This window comes from Peromyscus eremicus, chromosome 7, assembly GCF_949786415.1.
Source record: "Peromyscus eremicus chromosome 7, PerEre_H2_v1, whole genome shotgun sequence".
Classification (NCBI taxonomy): domain Eukaryota; kingdom Metazoa; phylum Chordata; class Mammalia; order Rodentia; family Cricetidae; genus Peromyscus; species Peromyscus eremicus.
Window position 1 is genome coordinate 22769072 of NC_081422.1, and position 18488 is coordinate 22787559.

General features: G+C 44.2%; 1 protein-coding gene across 1 annotated transcript in view; it reads right to left on the reverse strand.

Annotated features, from left to right (window-relative positions):
• The window catches only part of Jam3 (junctional adhesion molecule 3), a 56830-nt gene extending 39458 nt beyond the window's left edge, over positions 1 to 17372 (reverse strand). The window contains exon 1 of the mRNA XM_059267543.1: positions 17228 to 17372. Coding sequence (XP_059123526.1) covers positions 17228 to 17303 — 76 coding nt within the window. The 5' untranslated portion in view covers positions 17304 to 17372. The remainder of the gene's footprint in view (positions 1 to 17227) is intronic.
• Between the last annotated feature and the right edge of the window lie 1116 nt (positions 17373 to 18488).

Consider the following 18488-nt stretch of genomic DNA (forward strand, 5'->3'; position numbering starts at 1 on the left):
AGGAGAGCAGCTAGTACTCCTAACCACTAAGCCATCTCTCAAATGCCTTATAAAACGGCATAGTACCCATACATTAGTGTAGCTCTTGGACCACATTAGACAAGTCTCTATGTAATGGACAGTGGTTAACACAAAAATTCACAATTAGAGTGCAAAAAATAAATGTCAGCCACAAATGGGAAATCTATATCACATCTCCTCCTCCTAAAACTCAGGGTCCATAGCCGAAGAGGGGTAGAAAGAATGTAAGAGCCAGGGATCAGGAGGACTGGAGCAAACATCTTTGGACATGACAGGACCATTGAACTTATGAACTCACATCAGCAGCTGTAGTGGCCTGCACAAGACCTGCGCGAGATCAAACCAGTCAACATTCTCCAGGTAGCAGGGAGGGACTCACAAGCCCCCACACCTTCCTGAGGAGCTGACAGTTGAGGCTTCTGGGTGTAGAGAGTTTACTTTAAGGACATGACCCCTGGTAGGCTGACCATGGGACTCAAAGCTCTTTCATGCTGTAAATTCAGTTTTAGAATCACATTATATAACAACCCAATTATTCCTAAATCCAGAAATCTCACTAGATTTAAGAAGAAAAGCATCTTCAAAGCAGAGCATTTGAGGTCTTCAACGGGGCAAGTAGTTCAGGCGATTTCAAAAGATAAATGGCTTTGTTACACACCGCCAGAGAAAAAGTCCTACTCTTGACTGTCCTGTAGCCAAGAGATTCCTCAGCTACGAGCTTGAAAGCACCCTGAAATCCTGATGTTCAGATGATGTGACCTGACCTTACAGAAGTGTTTGCTTAACAGTTCTGAACGCCCTGCCGAGAACTAACTGTACTCAACTTTTTGTTTGATTGATACAGACTCATGAAGGACAGTCTGGCCTCAAACTCACTGTGTGGCCAAGGATAACCTTGAACTCATCTTCCTTCTCTATCTCCCAAGTGTTGGGATTACAGGCGTGCACCACAGCTTGTTCTCATTTCTCTAGGACCTTCCTTCATGACTTTCCTTACATGTTTCCAAGTGAATCTTGAATTTCTATGCACTAAAGACTCAGGACATAATGATTAAAAAAAAAAAAGATCAGGTCTGGAATTAAACAAATGTACTAAGGAATTACTCTGTGTAGTTTTTTGCCTTTATTTTTATTTGTTTATTTGGCTTTTAGAGACAAGGTCTCTGTATAGGCCTGGCTAACCTGGAACTTTCTCTATAGACCAGGCTGGCCTTGAATTCACAGAGATCCTCCTGCCTCTGCTGCACAAGTGCTAGAATTAAAGGTGTAAGCCACCACTGCCCGCCAGGTTGGCATTCTTAATTAGACCTAATTCTTTAGTGTATTAGTGTTCGTTCCTGTGACCGTGCTGAAACTGTAACAGGGAGGAGGAGTTCATTTAGTTCAGTTTCGGAACCTGGAGTCCATCATGGCATGGAGGAGTGCGGCATGGCAGTTCAGCTAAGATCATGGAGGCCAGGAAGCATATCTAGATGGAAAAAAGGAGAGGCGGCAGCAGCGGCAGGGAAGAAGCAGGGGAGAGAAAAGGACTGAGAGGTTGGCTGTCAGGAAAGGCACACAGGCGTGCTTACTAATCTCCAGGTGCTTCCGCATCATACTTCTCATCAGCGAGGACGTTTTCTCTTTTGCTGTATTCCGTTTGGCTATTTACTTACTTAAATGTATTGTGTATGTGTGTGTTTGCTGCCATGTTTGCATGTGAACTGTGTGTGTCTCGTGCCTACTGGGGCCAGAAGAGGGTGTCAGACCCTTGGAACTGGAGTGATAGATGGTCGTGAGCTGCCAGGTGGGTGCTGGGAACTGAACTCTGTTCCTCGCCGGAGCAGCAAGGGCTCTTAGCCACCGAGCCACATATCCAGTGCTGATCGTCTGTCCTTAAACGATGAGTTTGGAACCCAACTGGGAGTCTTTGGAGGCATCACTCAATGAGAACAACTATTTCCATGTCTTTTATGTGTAGGCAGCGTTTTAGACCCTTAGGGAAGACAAGCTTGTGTTTTGGATACTCCATAGGAGAAGATGAAAATTAAAATGTCTTCCAAACACATTTTTATGAACATCCATATTAATTGCAATGGAAAAAGTAGGACCAGCAGGTAAAAGGGCCTGCTGCCCAGCCTGGTAACATAAGTTCAGCCCTTGGGACTCAAATGGTTCCCAGAAACATCATAGGGTGACTAATGAGAACATGTAACTCCAGCTCCAGGGTCTCTGACACCTTCTTCTAGCTTCTGTGAGTGGATACCTGCAGACCTGGCACACACTCAGAGAAATAAAAAGTAAATCTTTTAAAAAGTAAATAAAAAGTATCATTTTAGATGTCTAATTTGGTGACTCTCACAGTGTACCCTGGTGCTAACACAGCCCCAGGAGCTAGCAGAGGTAAGCCACACAGGAAACAAAATATAGGGATGAATTTGTTGCTGGAATTTCTCTTCCATCACCTCTTCCACCTTCGGTGTCCACTTATAATGCCCCCCCCCACATACCAATGTTGAGAGGATGTTTCACAGCATTGGATGAGGGATCTGGACCCCACTGAGGCCAAGGTTCTTAGCCCATGGCTAATGCCTCATTTGCTGTTTGCAAACTATGGCAAACTACTTCTCAGAGTGAATTCAGAACTGGGACTGTTGAGGTGTATGTTTTGTGTTTTGTTCTCTTGAACTCACAGAATGTGTTCTTCGTGTTTTTCTTGTCAAGTACGTTCGCTATGTGCGAAGTAAATAAGATCTGTTAAGACTTGGTTGCTTCTATTCTTACCTGTGCACAACACCTTTTAGCTCACACATTTTTAAAGCTTCTTAAGAGACCTCGAGGAAGAAAATTAGCTCAGGTTTGAAGATACCATTTAAAAAATAATAATTATTTCTCGAGACCTCCATACATGTATAAAGTGAAACATGATCATATCAACCCCTACTTCATCCTCAAACTTCCCTGAGCTTCCCCCAACAAGACCCCTCAAAATCTGTGTATCTCTCTCTTTTTCTTTTTATTTATTTATTTATTTATTTATTTATTTATTTATTTATTTATTTATTCATTTATTTTGGATAAGCCACTAAGTCCCATTGATGCTGCCCATATGTGGGGTGGGGCCATGCATGGGAGCAAGGGAGCATGGGAAATCTACCAGTGGCCACACATTCCTAAAAGAATGATTCTCCTTTCACCTGCTCACCTGCTGGTAGCACCTCAGTAAGGGACAACGGTTCCTAGGGAGTACTTCATTTATGCTGGGATTTCGGCTGGATTGATCCTATACATGTCTTTCACAGGTCACAGCCAAGGCTGTGAGTAGACAGGTGTGACAGCTAAGTCAAGCATTTCACAGAACCCCTCTCCATCCTAACTCTTACATTCTACTTCTCCCTAATGTTTCCTGAGTCTTGGTGGTAGTGGCAGTAGTGGTAGAATGGATGTAATAAAGATGTCCCATTTAGGACTGAGCACTCAATTTCTTATTCTCAGAATGTTGACAGTAATGCATTTCTCCAATGACTGCTGCCCTGTGCAGAAAGAAGCTTCTTTGACCAAGGTTGAGAACAGCCCAGGCCTGAGTTTAATCACAAACATTGAAAGACAATCTGACAACATCACATTTGTGCAAATTAACCCTTTGGACTTCCACCTTAGGTTCTATGACCTTCCCAGCCATGGTCTTGTGACCAGGATTGTGTACCAAGGCAAGAAATTCTCTCCTGTGGAGCACGCCTCAGATCCCATCAGAATGCTGTTAGTTACTCCCTAACTGTCATGCCACTAATGTACACACGGCCAGATCTTGCCTGGTAGGTAGGTATTGTAGTGTGCAATTCCCAGCACTGAGCAAGAAAGCCCACAGATGTATTTTCTCCCCAGTAGTTTGCATAGTACCTTCTGGATCTGTGGGAGCTAGCCAGGAGAGAGCTTCCTGGTAGGTCTGATGGATTTCTCAGTGTCCTGCAGCCAAAGTGTGTGGTTAAAACACCCGTTTTTAGCCTTATAACTTATTTATCCCTTTTTCTTTGTTCTTTGTAAGGAAGAGTCATGTGGCCTGCTTTGTTGTAAAGCCTTGGTGTCCAGTGTAAGTCCCCTTACCTTCAAGGGTTTAGCTTTCTGGATGACAGTGTGGTACCCTTCTTTCATGTCTGAGTCATCTCAAAGAGAAGCTGGGGATGAAGTTGGGTTCTGGAGAACTGATGCTTTCCCCTCCCATTGTCCAAGCGTATGACTATATGGTAAGGAGAAATCGATGGTGAAACTTGAATGGTTGATTTTCTGTGGAGGATCCCAAGGTCAGCAGTGTGCTGTCAGGTTCTGTGGAGTCTCACCGTCTTCTGAGAAACTGCTGCCCTCGTGTCTTCTACTTCCACGACTCTAGCCGACCAGGTGCACATGCGGACATCACCTTTCGGCCATTCCTTTTCATTTCTTTTCACGACTTAATCCAGCTTAATGGATTCTCGGTGTAGCCTCTTGGTAGAGCTTTAGTCTGAGGCAGTCTCCTTCCCTTCCACATCCCTATTTATCACAGCGAACATAAGCTAAATCTGACCTTGAATCTCATTCCTGCTTTGTCCACTCTAAGTCGGTTTCCTTATCTAAAATCCAGGAGTAATACAGACCTCTGTGGGGTTATTTTACAAAATACAGGCTGTATAAAGCTCCCACCAAAGTACCTAACAGTAACAAAAATAACCTATTAGTGTGCTAGAGTTAAGATGAAATAATTCAGTTTATGGTGATCAGCCTGGGCTACATGGTGAGTACTAGACCAGTCTGGGCTACATTGCAAGGTCCTGTCTCAAAAAACCAAAGTCAATGAATTAACAAATAATAAGCTAATAGTTCACGTGGAACATAGCAGCATTCCTGCACAACCGTAAGTGCTCTGTTAGGCTTGCTTTTCGGCACTAAATGGTAGAGGTTTACCGTTGCCAACCCCTGCTGCTGCAGGTCGCTTGATGCTTAGTTGTCTAGAGACCAAGTGGAGCTCTCACCCTCACCCTGGAGGAAGTCCTTCCAAGGCCCTGGATTCCATCTACCAATATGCCCAGTTTTGCAAAAGATGCTTTAGCTATAATTAAGACTTTTTTCTTCCACTTTGCCTTTCCCTGCTGTACTTCTCTTTACACAGGTGGTGTTAGAACAGCCACAGGCATTTTCCCCAGTCAAGCAGAGATGATTTGGGAGGTTGCAAATGAAAAAAAAAAATTTAAAAATTCTTATGTTGTAAAAATACATTCAAAATACAATTGGTTGTCCTGAATTTTTCTGCAAAACATTAATCTAATTTTAAAATTTGTGAGTAAAGAAGAAAAACATTTCTTGGACATCCTTAGTTTCAAAAAGTGGTTCCCTGATTATTTATAGAAATTAGACCTCTCATTCCTAGGAGACGTTTTCCTGCCTGAACCAAAAAACACTGGACAGCAAGACATTTTAGTGGAAATTCCAGCATATTTTGAAATAAAGGAGTTGCCACTCTGTAACTTGCTGAGTTTACACTAAGAATGGAGAGCTGGATCAATAAATACATACCCTAAATAGATGAAGATGGACATATGGTGCAGCTCTCAGGAGACTGAGGCAGGAGAATTGTGAGTTCCTGGCTGGCCTAGCAAGACCATGTCTTTTTTTTTTTTTTTTTGGTTTTTCGAGACAGGGTTTCTTCTCTGTGTAGCTTTGGCTGTCCTGGAACTCACTCTGTAGACCAGGCTGGCCTCAAACTCACAGAGATCCACCTGGCTCTGCCTCCCAAGTGCTAGAATTAAAGGCAAGTCCTGCCACAACCACCTGGCCAGTTTATGCTTTTTAATATAGGCAAAAATCAGGGGCTGGAGAGATGGCTCAGCGGTTAAAAGCACTGGGTTCCCTTCCACAGAACCCAGGTTCGATTCCCAGGGGATCCAATGCCCTCTTCTGGCTTCCATGGGCACTGACTGAATGCATGTGGTCTACAAAGCGAGTTCCAGGACAGCCAAGGATACACAGAGAAACTAACTCTATCTTGAAGAAAAAAAAAAAAAAGTCATCAGAGGCACCTATTGACAAATCTTAGTTCTCACTCTCATCAAGGAAACTTCTTTTTGCAACAGATGGAGACCACTGCAGAACAAGTCACTTCTTTGGATCTAATATTCAAAATTAAAAGTCATTATTTAATAACAAAGGGAGAGAACCATGCATATTTTGGTAGTAGTGTAAGAGAAGAGGTGTGATTTTAATTACTTTCAAATTATTTGGATTAAAACCAGTATTATTTCCCTGAGATCCAAATATGAATCATATGAACATCTGGAAAGAATCTAGAATGTTCAACACCCACAATGCAGTGCTCCTTCTGTCACCCAGGAAGTGTGTGCATATGAACAGGGTACAGTGGGTGGCATCTGTCCTTTTAAGCCAGTATTCATCCCGTACGAGCAAGAATCTCAGATTTCAGCTGGAAGCTCCAGGTCACCTTTGTCTCTGGCCTCTGGACACCTCACCCACAGCTGTGACTGCTGGGACTGCCACTTCGGGTGACTGTAACTCTCCCATCTATGTTGCCGTGTCTTGGATGACAGATGGTCAGAGATTACTAGGCACATGACTAAATTGACAGCCCCAACCTTGAAGTGGTGCTATCTGCACCCTCTCCCCAGAGACATCGTACCATCCTAGAAGGGTATAAAATAGAGCAGATTACATTTGAATGACAAAAGCATTACTTTCATAACAAACATTAAAAGAAACGTGTGTAGCTCTTCTGTTAATCCAAAGAGGAAACAAGTAAAATAGAGCTTTGCAGAAATGCAGTGGACCCCAACAGCGAGCTCTTCACAGACGGGGCGTTGGCTGCACCTCTGGACTCACAGGCAATGGGGGACAGTAAAAGGGCAAACGGAAACAGCTTGGGTGAAACTAGAAAGCAGGATGGGGGCCACTGAGAGCACATACTCATTTTCATTTTAACACTTCAGGGTTCACTGTGTCCTTAAGCCGAAGGGAACAAAGGGAAGCAGAACCTGACATTTTAAACTATTCCAGGGATCCTGCAAAGGACAACAGTCACCCTAGAGGGTGGCAGCTGCCACTGGATGAAACTCTGCTCTCAAAAAAAAAAAAAAAAAAAAAAAGCATCCTTGAGTTAGGCCTGGTTGTCAGAGATTAACCATGCTTCTTTTAAGCATAGAGACAAACCACAACATGTAAAAGTCACAAGAAACAAGAAATAGTAGATTTATGTGCCTAAGACTTTATATATTTGGAATGTCAGATATGGAAAATAAGATAGCTATGCATAAGTGTTAAAATTTGTTTGTTGATTGAGACAGGATCTCAATCTTAGCCCAAACTGGGCTCGTACTCAAGTCCCTTCTGTGTGAGTGTCCTGGGTGACAGGACTGATTATAGACACATACCACTGTGTCCAGCCTAAAGGTTTTCAAAACTTGAAAACTTATGCAAAAAGTCCCAAGAAAAAACAAAATTTTAGAAGTGAACAAAATAATCAGTAGGGGGAAGCCCTCCAGGCACGGGTCAGTGACAGACGAGGTAAGGCTGGAAGCAGAAGTAGCTAGGTGCAGAACCCAGAATAGCTTACACAGGCAACAATATAAAAATATCAGAGAAAAATGAACAGTCACGGAGGACACAGTAACTAAATACATTTAATCAGAGCCCCAATAGGAAAGAATAAGAAAATAAAAGATTACTCAAACAAATACTTAAGAATCCATAGGAAAAAAATTCATAGATAAACAAATTATAAAATTTAAGTAGAAAACTAAAAAGGAATTCCCCCTACTGACACACTACAGTAACACTTCAAAATGCCCCCCAAAATAAAGGAAAGGGGGGGTGACCTTTAATGTAGCTAGGGAAAAGAAAGCTAAGCAGGGGATGGAGAGATGGCTCAGAGGTTAAGAGCACTGGCAGCTCATCCAGAGGTCCTGAGTTCAATTCCCAGCAACCACATGGTGGCTCACAACCATGTATAATAAGATCTGGTGCCCTCTTCTGGCATGTAAACAGAAAGAACACTGTATACATAATAAATAAATAAATCTTTTTTAAAAAAAGAAAGATAAGCAATATAGAGGAGACAAGAGATACAACTTTAGACTTCTTAAGCAGAGGACACAGAGAATACACATACACTCTCCCTCTCTCTCCCTCTACCCCACCCCAAGACAAAATGACTGACAACCTAAAATAATGTAAGTAAATATTCCAAGGACAGCGTTAAAATAGGTATAGTTTCAAATACAGAAGCCCTTGGCAGTGGTTTTAGTTAGCTGGGGTCAGAAAATCCCAAAAGTAGCAGTTCCAACTTAGAAACTGTGCCACTCAGAATGGTGAGATGAAATCTGAAGCCATCCTCCTCCATCCCACACCATATATATGACTGCTCACTGTTCACTTCAGGAGCATCTGGCTACTGGATCAACTATCACAACATCACACCATATCCACGTAACCCTTCTGTTACTTAATGGCCCAAAATGCCAACACTGGCAATTCAGACATGGACAGAGAAACTAGACAGTGCTACTCTTGAGTGAAAAGTTGAAAATTCTTGATTTGATAAGCAAGAAAAAGAAGTCATTGGCAGTTGCTAAAATATGGTAAGAATGAATCTTCTATGAAATTGTGAAGGAAAAAGAAATTCATCGTATTTCACTGTCCTCAAACTGCATACATCTCAGCCACAGTACACAATAAGTGCTTAATTATGAGGGAAAAAGCATCAAGTTCACATACTATGTACCAGAAACATCACAGGACACATAGGGTTCTGTTCTATCCAGTTTTAGGAATCCACTGGTGTCTTGGAACACACTCCCCACAGCTAAGAGGGAGGGTTTAGAATATAAACAGAACCTAGTCTAGAACCAGGTACTCATACTACAGAATGTTACCAAAACTGTTAATAATACTCTCTAGGTCAGTGGTTCTCGACCTTCCTAACGCTGCGACCCTTAATACAGTTCCTCATGTTCTAGTAACCCCCAATCATAAAATTATTTCATTGCTACTTTATAACTGTAATGTTGCTACTGTTACTAACCTGTAAATCTCTGAGTTTTCCAGTGGTCTTAGGCGACCCCTGTGAAAGGGTCATTCCAATGCAAAGGGGTCGCGACCCACATGTTGAGAATCACTGTTGTGGGTGCTCTTTCCACTCCAATCTTCTTGACTTCTTTTGTTCCTACAGATTCCGGCTTTCACCTGACAAATGAATTCCTACACCACACTGTAAAGCCAAATGTCCTTAATCTGGTGTTTAAATGCTTTACAGCCTCTTGTTAATGGTCTCCGATGGACAACTGGCTCCTTTTGTTATAGGTCCACAGAAAGGCTTTCTAAGTCCCACTCCCCAGCAACCATCAGTCCTCAGGAAGGTGGCCTCAGGTACTCTTCCCCTCTGTGACAGGATGCTGACGAGTCCAATCTTGTGCAGGTAGTCTCAGCTATTGGGAGCTTAAGAGTGCAGTGGCTACGTGTCACACATCACTCCAACCCTTCTTCGGGCTCTATCATTCTTCCTTTCTACCTCCTCTTGTACACTGGCTCCTGAGCCTTGGAGAGAACACTATAGATGCCTCACTTAGGCTATGGCTCTTTTATTTACTGCGACCTGGGACCGGGCCTCAGATTCCATATCTACAAATTCAGTACCTGCAAATAAAAATGACTGCTGAGACCAGTTGAGAGAGCTCAAGTTTGTGCCCCATTAAAGTTCATGTTGAAGCCTTAACCTCTAATAAGATGGTATTAGTTACAGGCTTTAAAAAGGAACTAGGCAGCCAGCGGTGGTGATATATGCCTGAAATTCCAGCACTCGGGAGGCAGAGGCAGTTGGATTTCTGTGAGTCTGAGGCCAGCCTGATCTACAAAGCAAGTTCCAGGACAGTCAGAGCTGTTACACAGAAAAACCCTGCCTCAAAAGAAAAAGGACTAGGTTTAGATGAGGTCATGAGGGCATGACTCCATCACAGGACAGTGGCCACTATAAGAAGAGGCATCAAAGCTGTCACTCCTCTATCATGTCATCTACAAGCTGGGAAGAAGGGGTCACTAGGAACTGGACCTTCCAGCAACCTTGATCTCAGACATCTGCGACCCCACAACAGTGAGACACAAATGTCTATGGTTTAAGGCACTCTGTTTATGATATTGTGACACAGTAGTCTGAACTCACTGTGAGATATTATCCTGTACAACCCATATAATGCCTGGCACATAGCATTCAACAGCTGCTGTTATTTATCATAATACTCACAGTCTCGGCAGACACTACATATACTCCCAAGCACATCCCTGCATACACTATTTCCTCTACTTTCCTCTCTTTCAACATCTCCATTCACCTAAATCTACACTATGTAAGTCAAAATTATCCCTAAGAAGGCCAAGTGTGGTGTCATACTCCTATAACCCCAGAATACCAAAGGCTGAGGTGGAAGAATCAGTCAGTAAAGTCATGAGGACCTGAGTGGATTTCCCAGAACCCACACAAAAGCCCAGGCAGGGCAGCATGAGCTGCAGCCCCAGTGCTGGAGCCGTAGTGACGGGAAGCCCCTGGGGCTTGCTGTCCACCCTGCCTAGCAGAATCTGACAAGTTCCAGGTTCAGTGAGAGACTGTGTCCCAAAAAACAAGAAAGAACGCCATTAAGCAAGTCACTTGACATCAACCTCTGGCATTATGGGAGCGTACACACACACACACACACACACACACACACACACACACACACAAACACACTCACTTTCAGGCAAGCCTGAGCTACACAAGCTCTGCCTCAAAAGGAAATAATAATAATAATACCCCAGTAGAAATACTTTAGTGAAAACCTTGGCCAAAGAAAGAGAAGCAGCTGTCTGAGGATTTGCTTCAAGACAGCTGCACCTCATTCTAAAAACAGGGACGTCCACAGTGGGCAGACAGAAAATAACAGGGCATACCTCGGACAACTCTCTGCTTCCCATGAAGTCAACCTGCCCTCATCATTCCCATCACCCATGAGAATCATCCTCCAGAGCTCAGCGGCTGGCACAGAGCGGGTGCTCCGAGTGCAGCAGCAAGCTAAGCAAGACCCGGGTTCTCTTGTTTGTTCCTAATGAGTGGGGGGCAGGGCAGGTACTCTGAGCAGCTTTCAGTCCCCCTTAACCATTTGCTGTAGCCACAGCTGTTCGCCTACCCAAACCAACGGCAATTCAGCTCTCAAATATGTCCCAGAGAATACCTATGCCAACAACTGAACTTCAGGGACATTCCTCCTTCATCCAAGTTGGCTGTGGTGAAGAAACCAGAAAAAGGCACAGATTACATGTGTTTAAACAAATTCCGTTTTCCCTTTATTAATGTCAAATCTAAAATTCCAGAACTGTAGCTGTGAGAAATCAAAACAAACATAACTTTTTCTAATTAAAAAAAAAAAAAGCCTCATTAAAGAAGACTTCAAAGAAAAGCAGAAGAATCAGGGAAAAGCACAGAGCAGTGAACAAGCAGCCCTGAGCTCGGCTCCTCAGAAACACAACCCCTCAACGTTCGGTACATTTTCCCTGGCGTCTTACACAACTGTAATCACGAATTGTAGTTGTCGAAGCCCGTGTTCTTTAAAGTGCATCCTAAGAATTTCTCTACGTTTTTCTTAACTTTGCAGCTTCACAGAGGAGACGGCAGAAAATACCATTTCCTCCCATGACAACTACTAGAGTAAAAACTGAGGCTTTCCTGACGTTCCTGCAGCCACTGAACTAAAATAAGATATCCTAAAAATGCCTAGACACATAGAGTGGCTAAAAACGTTAACTGGCTTTCAAGGGACAAAGACAGACAGGCGAGACTTACTAGAGCCATCTCTGTTCTGGGTCAGTTTCTTTTTTAACATCATTTTTTTTTAAACATCATTGATAATATGCATGGTACTCACACCCAATACCCAAAGCCCAGTGTGAATGGTCACCCAGACACGCTGGCTCTTCCAGGGCTGGGCTTCTTATTCATTGTGTGCCCCTACCAAGGACAACAGTACCTGACACAACACAGACATTGTAAGACGTTTGTTGGAATGAAATGAACTACAGACTCAGATATATGCTTCTTCAGAGACAGGAAAGATTACTGTGAGCTGGAGTTACCAGGCACAACAAACAATGTGATTGTAGAATTAGATTTTAACAGTAATTGTAAGAACAAGGTGAACCAACTAAGTATTGGGATACTCTACAAAAGACAGAAAGAGGCTGGAAAGAGAGCTCAGCGGTTAAGAACACGTGCTGCTCTTACAGAGGACCCAGGTTCTAGCCCCAGTACCCACAGAGTGATTCACAACCACACATTCCCAGCACTCACACAGTGACTCACAACCACCAGTTAATTCCAATTCTAGGGGATCTGACACCCTCTTCTGGCCTCTCTGGGCATCTGCATACATGGCATGCACATACAAACAGACACACATTCATACAAATAAAATAAAGTTACGGGGACTGGAGAGAGATAGCTCATTAGTTAGGAGCGCTTGTTTTCTTCCAAAAGACCTGGGTTCAATTCCCAGTACCTGCCAGCTCACATACATCTATTATTCTGGTCTCAGGGAATCTGATGCCCTCTTCTGGCCTCCTTGGGCACTGCACACACATGGTGGACAGACAGACATGCAGGCAAAACATACATACATACATACATACATACATACATACATACATACGATGGTTTGCACAAGAATAGCCCCCAGGACTCATATATTTGAATGCTTGGTCCCCTGTTGCTCAAACTGCTTGGGAAGGATCAGGAAGTGTGCCTGGTTGGAGGAAGGGTGTCACTGGGGTGGACTTTGAGGTTTCAAAAACCCATGTCATTCCTAATTAGTTCTCTACTTTCTCTTCTCTTTTCTCTTTCTTTTTCCCTCCTTCTTTCTTCTAGATTAAAATTAAGTTCCAAGTCACTGCTCCAGCGCCATGCCCACCTGCTGCCAAGCTCCCCACCATGATGGTCATGAACTCTCACCCTCCAGAACTGTGAGGCCCAAATTAAATGCTTCTTTTTATAAGTTGCCTTGGTCATGGTGTTTTGTCACAGCAATTGAAAAGTAACTAAGACAACACAAAATAGAACATTTATTTGAAAAATCAACATTTAAAAGAAAAAGACGTAAGGGAAGACGTTTACACAGCCTGAATCCTCCCTATGGCTTGAAAAGCAGCAGAGCACTGCAGTCTTGCTGTACGCGGTGACTGCTGGGAAATTCAATACAGAGCACATAATATATACTATTGAGAGGCAAGAAACCCCGAACACCCCCACATGAAAGACCACTTGCTTCCCAGGGCATCAGAAACAGGGCTGCTTCTCAGGACGACTTCTGTGCACCATGGCAAGCAGCAAAGGGGCAGTGAATTAATGCTTTCGCTCCCATACAGTGGATAGTGTCCTTGCCAACCTGAGTGTAAAAGAATGTGCTTACCCAACTTAGTTTCCGGATCTCTTCATACACCAGTGGAGATATTTGCATACAGTGTTAGAATTTGGAGAGCACGTGCAAAGATTTAAAATTTGCACTCAGCCCTGATGTCATCACACTCCCAGACCTGATTGGAAACACACCTTAAAAGAGAATCTGCCATCACTAGGAGGTCCTCAGCCAACTGTACACTCTAACTTCACTCACACTCACACATATTTTCTTTTCTTTCATCCCACTTGTGCTCTGAAAGAATTCAAAGGATTTATGAAGAAGGAATTTGTTAGTATCACATCTCTAACAGCTGCTACTTGGGTGTGCTATATCCATAGCGTCTTCTATTGCAATACATAACCATATCAGGAAGCAAACGTGAGCATCTGCTTCCTTTCAGAAAACTAACTTAAAGCTATCCCTCACCTTCCACAGAGCCGAGGAGACCGCTGTGAACCTGAGTTTAACACTGCAGTTATATGATGGCTAAGATCTCTAGCAGCTACCCATCCAGTCTCCAGCCTGTAGCATGGCCATAAACAAATCATTTGGAGATGAGTAGCTGATCCAAGTAATTCATGTTTTGGGGACTAGGTGTCCTTTGTTTTTCTTAAAGCACACATACAACCCTGACAATGAGTCTAACAATCAGGTAATCAAAAGGAATTAAAACGTCATAAAGGGGGAGTTGGGGATTAAGTTCAGTGGTAGAGCGCTTGCCCTGGGTTTGGTCCTCAGCTCTGAGTGGGGGAAAAAAGAGACAAAATGTCATAAAGGGGCTGGGGCTATAGCTGCAGCAAAGGGCTTGTTCAAGACCCTGAGTTGAGTCCCAATCAATCAATCAATCAATCAATGTACACCATTCTCAAACATGCTTCAGGAGTCCAAATAAATAAAGAATTAGAATACTTGGTTAGAAATTTCTACATTTCCCCTCACAAACTGTCTTCAAGACTACAAACTGTTACTCTTGTTCTAAATGAAGGCTGCTCTCTGTCACATCAAAAGTTCTGGAAAGTTAGCCAGGTGGTGGTGGTACACGCCTTTAATTCCAGCTCTCAGAGGCAGAGGCAGGTGAATCTCTGTGCGTTCAAGGCCAGCCTGGTCTACAGAGTGAGCTGGAGGACAGAGAAATCCCAGCTTGAAAAACAAAAAAAGTAACAACAACAAAGTTCTGGAAAGTTACTGAATTGCTAAATAATCACTCAAAAAGGAGATGAGGCACAACATTTGTAAAGCTGAATCACACCAGTCATAAATTCCACAAAGGAATATTATATATACAAACAGCACGACTTTGAACACTTGATAATCTCACAAAACTCATCCGTAATAAGATTTCCACTGTCAAATAGAATAAACAAGTAACCAAAGACTGGGTTACCACATACTAGAGAGTCCCAAGTTTAAGATGCTTGAGGTACCACCTCAAGCACCTTACCTCTGCGTGCTAGTGTTTCTTCACACACAAAACAGGAAAAACAATAACGTGCTCTTAAGTTATCAAAATCAAATTAATTAATTCACATTAAGTTGTCATAACAGAGCCCAGCAAAGGGCAATTACATGAAATGTTTACTACAGTGTTAGAAACTGTGCAGCCCTGGCATGCCTTGAATTTGCCCTGTAGCCAAGGCTGGACTTGAACTGGCAATGATCCTCCTGCCTCTGGCCCTTAAGTACTGTGATTACAAGAACATGCGACCACATCCAGCTTGGAACTAGTAATTTGTTGTTGTTGCAGGGTCTCACTCTACCCCAGGGTGACTTGGAACTTACTGTGTAGCCCAAGATGGCTTAAAACTCACAGTGATCCTCCTGCCTCAGCCTCCAGAGTGTTTCGATTACAAGCATGAGCTACAGCTGACAGGAGCTAGCATTTTTTAAGTGGAAATAGTGCCTAGTGATAGCATCTGAAAAGCATCACCCTAAAAGTTAAAAAACAAAACAAAACAAAAAAGTAGTTCCGCCTGTGAAGATGACATGTTTTTAAAGATGTATTTTCTTTTTACTCACATGTGACAGAGATATGTGCATGTATGAGCGCAGGTGCCTGCAGAGTTCAGAAGAGTATGTCAGATCCCTGAGGGAAGAGTCTCACGCTGTTTGAGCCACCCAAACTGGTTGCGATGGACAGAACTTGGGTCCTCTGCCAGAACACACCTTTGTAATCACCGAGCCATCCCTCCAGACCCAGGAGTACAGCTTTAAGGTATATGTAAGCTAAAAGCCATAGAATGGAAGACTCCTCACATTAAAAAGAATGCTACAGCTTTCCAAGTGGACTATGGCCACCCTAGCAACTTCATCTTGGCCATGGGTCCTAGATTACAAATTTGTATTGTACTTCTTATGTAATGCAAGTGAATCTCATCCCTTAATAGCAAGAAACCCGTCAAATCAGCACCCCCCTGAAGGGCAAAACCAGAGACTAAGAATATATGAAGCCCTCAGCATTTTCTGCTTTTACCAACAAATCAAATAGAAATTCATCCCTGAAGTCAACTGCAAATGTATCTCCAATAAAATCTGCAGACTTTCATGTGAACAAATCTCTTCAACAATAGGGAGTTGTTCTAGTCTGTGAATAGAACAGTGTCAGTGTGACCAACACAGTGGGAGCTGGACATTCCTGACACTCCTGTCTCCTGGCTAGCCTCTGGTCATCTGTATCTCCCAACTGCATTTGGCTTTGAAATAACTTTCAGACAAAGTATACGGTCACCCAGTATATGCTCATCCTTATCATGGAGGCGTGTTTCCAGCACTTCTGAACCAGACCCCCTCTTTTTACTACCACTCCCACTCTGAGTACCCCACTAGAATAAGCACCAAACACAAAAACGCTTTGTTTTCCTAAGTCTGTCCACCCCCCACTCCCGATGGTGCCAGTGCCTTGGTGTATTAATTTGTATTTTTTGGAAAACACCATGGGCGGCAACAAACCCAAGAAACAAATGATCCAAGGGTTGAAGAGTGGTCCGGGTTGGGTTACCTGTGAGCAAGGAGTAGTGCATTATGCAACCTTAAATTTGGCACTACTTTGTTTGGCAGGCAGTCTTGAAATAATAATTTAAAAAAAAAATTTTAAGGCTATTAAATAGCCTCTGAAAATGGGTTCACAAATCTACTTCACAGAACTGTTTTAAGGACTGAGATAATGGCTTCAAAGTGCCGTGTGGTATTTATAGAAAGTAAACTTCCAGCGCTTCTGCTCAACTGACCAGGGAACTACTATCTCCCAGGAATTCCAGTGGAATGAAAAAGCGCAAAACTTTCAAGTTTAGCAGCGTGTCGGGATCCAAATGGCCCGGATGCTACTGGAGGGGGGTGGGTGGTGGTAAGGGTCTCCTCCACCACGCTGCAACAACGGTGCTCATCCCTGTGCAGTTCCATCTCCGCGCAAGGATGGCCGGCCTTGGCCCCTCGTTCAGCTTCTTTGTTGACCCCAGCAGCTCCCGGGAGGACAGGCCCCTGGCTGGAGCTTCCCCAACCGCTCGTCGTCCACGACTTAGGGCACCACGCTGCTGATGGGGTGTTTTCTCCAGTAAGTTTTCGAGCCCGGGAAGCGGCTGCCACGGTCCTTCTAGAATCTAGACGGCCGTGTCCCTGTCCAGGACCAGCCGCATCCACGCGGGTCAGCCCGAGACCCGACCCGACAGCCCGGGGAACCGCGCCCGCCCGGAGACCGCTATTCCACGGCGGCCCGGGCCGCTCCGTTCCCATCGCCACACACCCCACTCCCCAGTGGCCTAGAAGCGTCCACTCACCCCTGAAGAGCAACAGCAGAAAGAAGTCGGGCAGCCGCGCGCAGAGCCGAAGTCGCAGACGCCGGCTCAGCGCCATGTCGAGGGGAATGTGAGGGGCTCGGGCTTGCCGCGGAGAACCAGCCTTGTGCGCATGCGCCCGAGACTGCTTGGACCCTGCGACCCGCCTCCGGTTACCATAGCGACCACACGGCCCAGCCGGGCCGGCACCATGGTGACCGAAGAAGCTCTAGTCTGGTTGCTATGGGTGCAATGATGCTCAAGGCTTGCAGGTGGTATCTTGGTGGATGGACTGAGCGGTAGGAGGATTAAAAAGCGTGTCTAGGAGGGGAACGGGGTGGATTTATAAAACTGTAGGTTATTGCTAGAGATCTAAGAAGGATTACTCCATTAAAATTTAGGAAATGATGGGGCTGGAGAAATGGCTCAGCGGTTAAGAGCACCTGTTGCTCCTGGAGAGGACCTGGGCTCCATTCCCAGCACCCACATGGTGGCTCACAACCATCTGTAACTCCAGTTCTAGGAGATCTGACATGGTCTTCTGACCTCTAAGGGCACTAAACATGTATGTGGTGCACATACACACATGCAGGCATACACATGAAATAAATCATTATAATTTTTTTAGTTAATGAGTGTTATTTTACAAATAAAGACATTGCAGAACCAGGCAAGGCTCCCAGTGGTGGGAATGGGACACCAACCCAGCCACAAAACCTTCAACCCACACCTGTCCTGACTGCAAGATGTGCAGGGCAATGGTGGCTCAGAGCTTGTGGAAGTAGCCAACTACTGACTACTGTAACTTGAGGCCTAAGCCTTGGGAAGAAGCTCATGACCCTCACTGCCTGGATGACCAGGAACCAGAAGTATGATGATGGCTCAGAGACCTAGGATAGAACTAAACACACAACTGACCCAAAAAAAAAAAATCAACGAAATGATTCCTAACAATATTCTGCTATACTCACAGATTTGTGCCTAACTCAATAGTCATCAGAGAATCAGAGAGGCCTCCTCCAGCAGCTGATGGGAGCAGATGCAGAGACCCATATCCAAACATAAGGCAGAGCTCTGTGAAACCCACAGAAGAGGGGAAGGAAGGATTGTAGGAGCCAAAATGCTCAAGGACACCAGGAGATTATGGCCCACAGAATCAACTAAGCAGGGCTCTTAGGGCTCACAGAGACTGAAGTGACAATCATGGAGTCTGTATGGTTCTGCACTAGGTCCTCTGCATACATACTGTGGTTGTTTAGCTTGG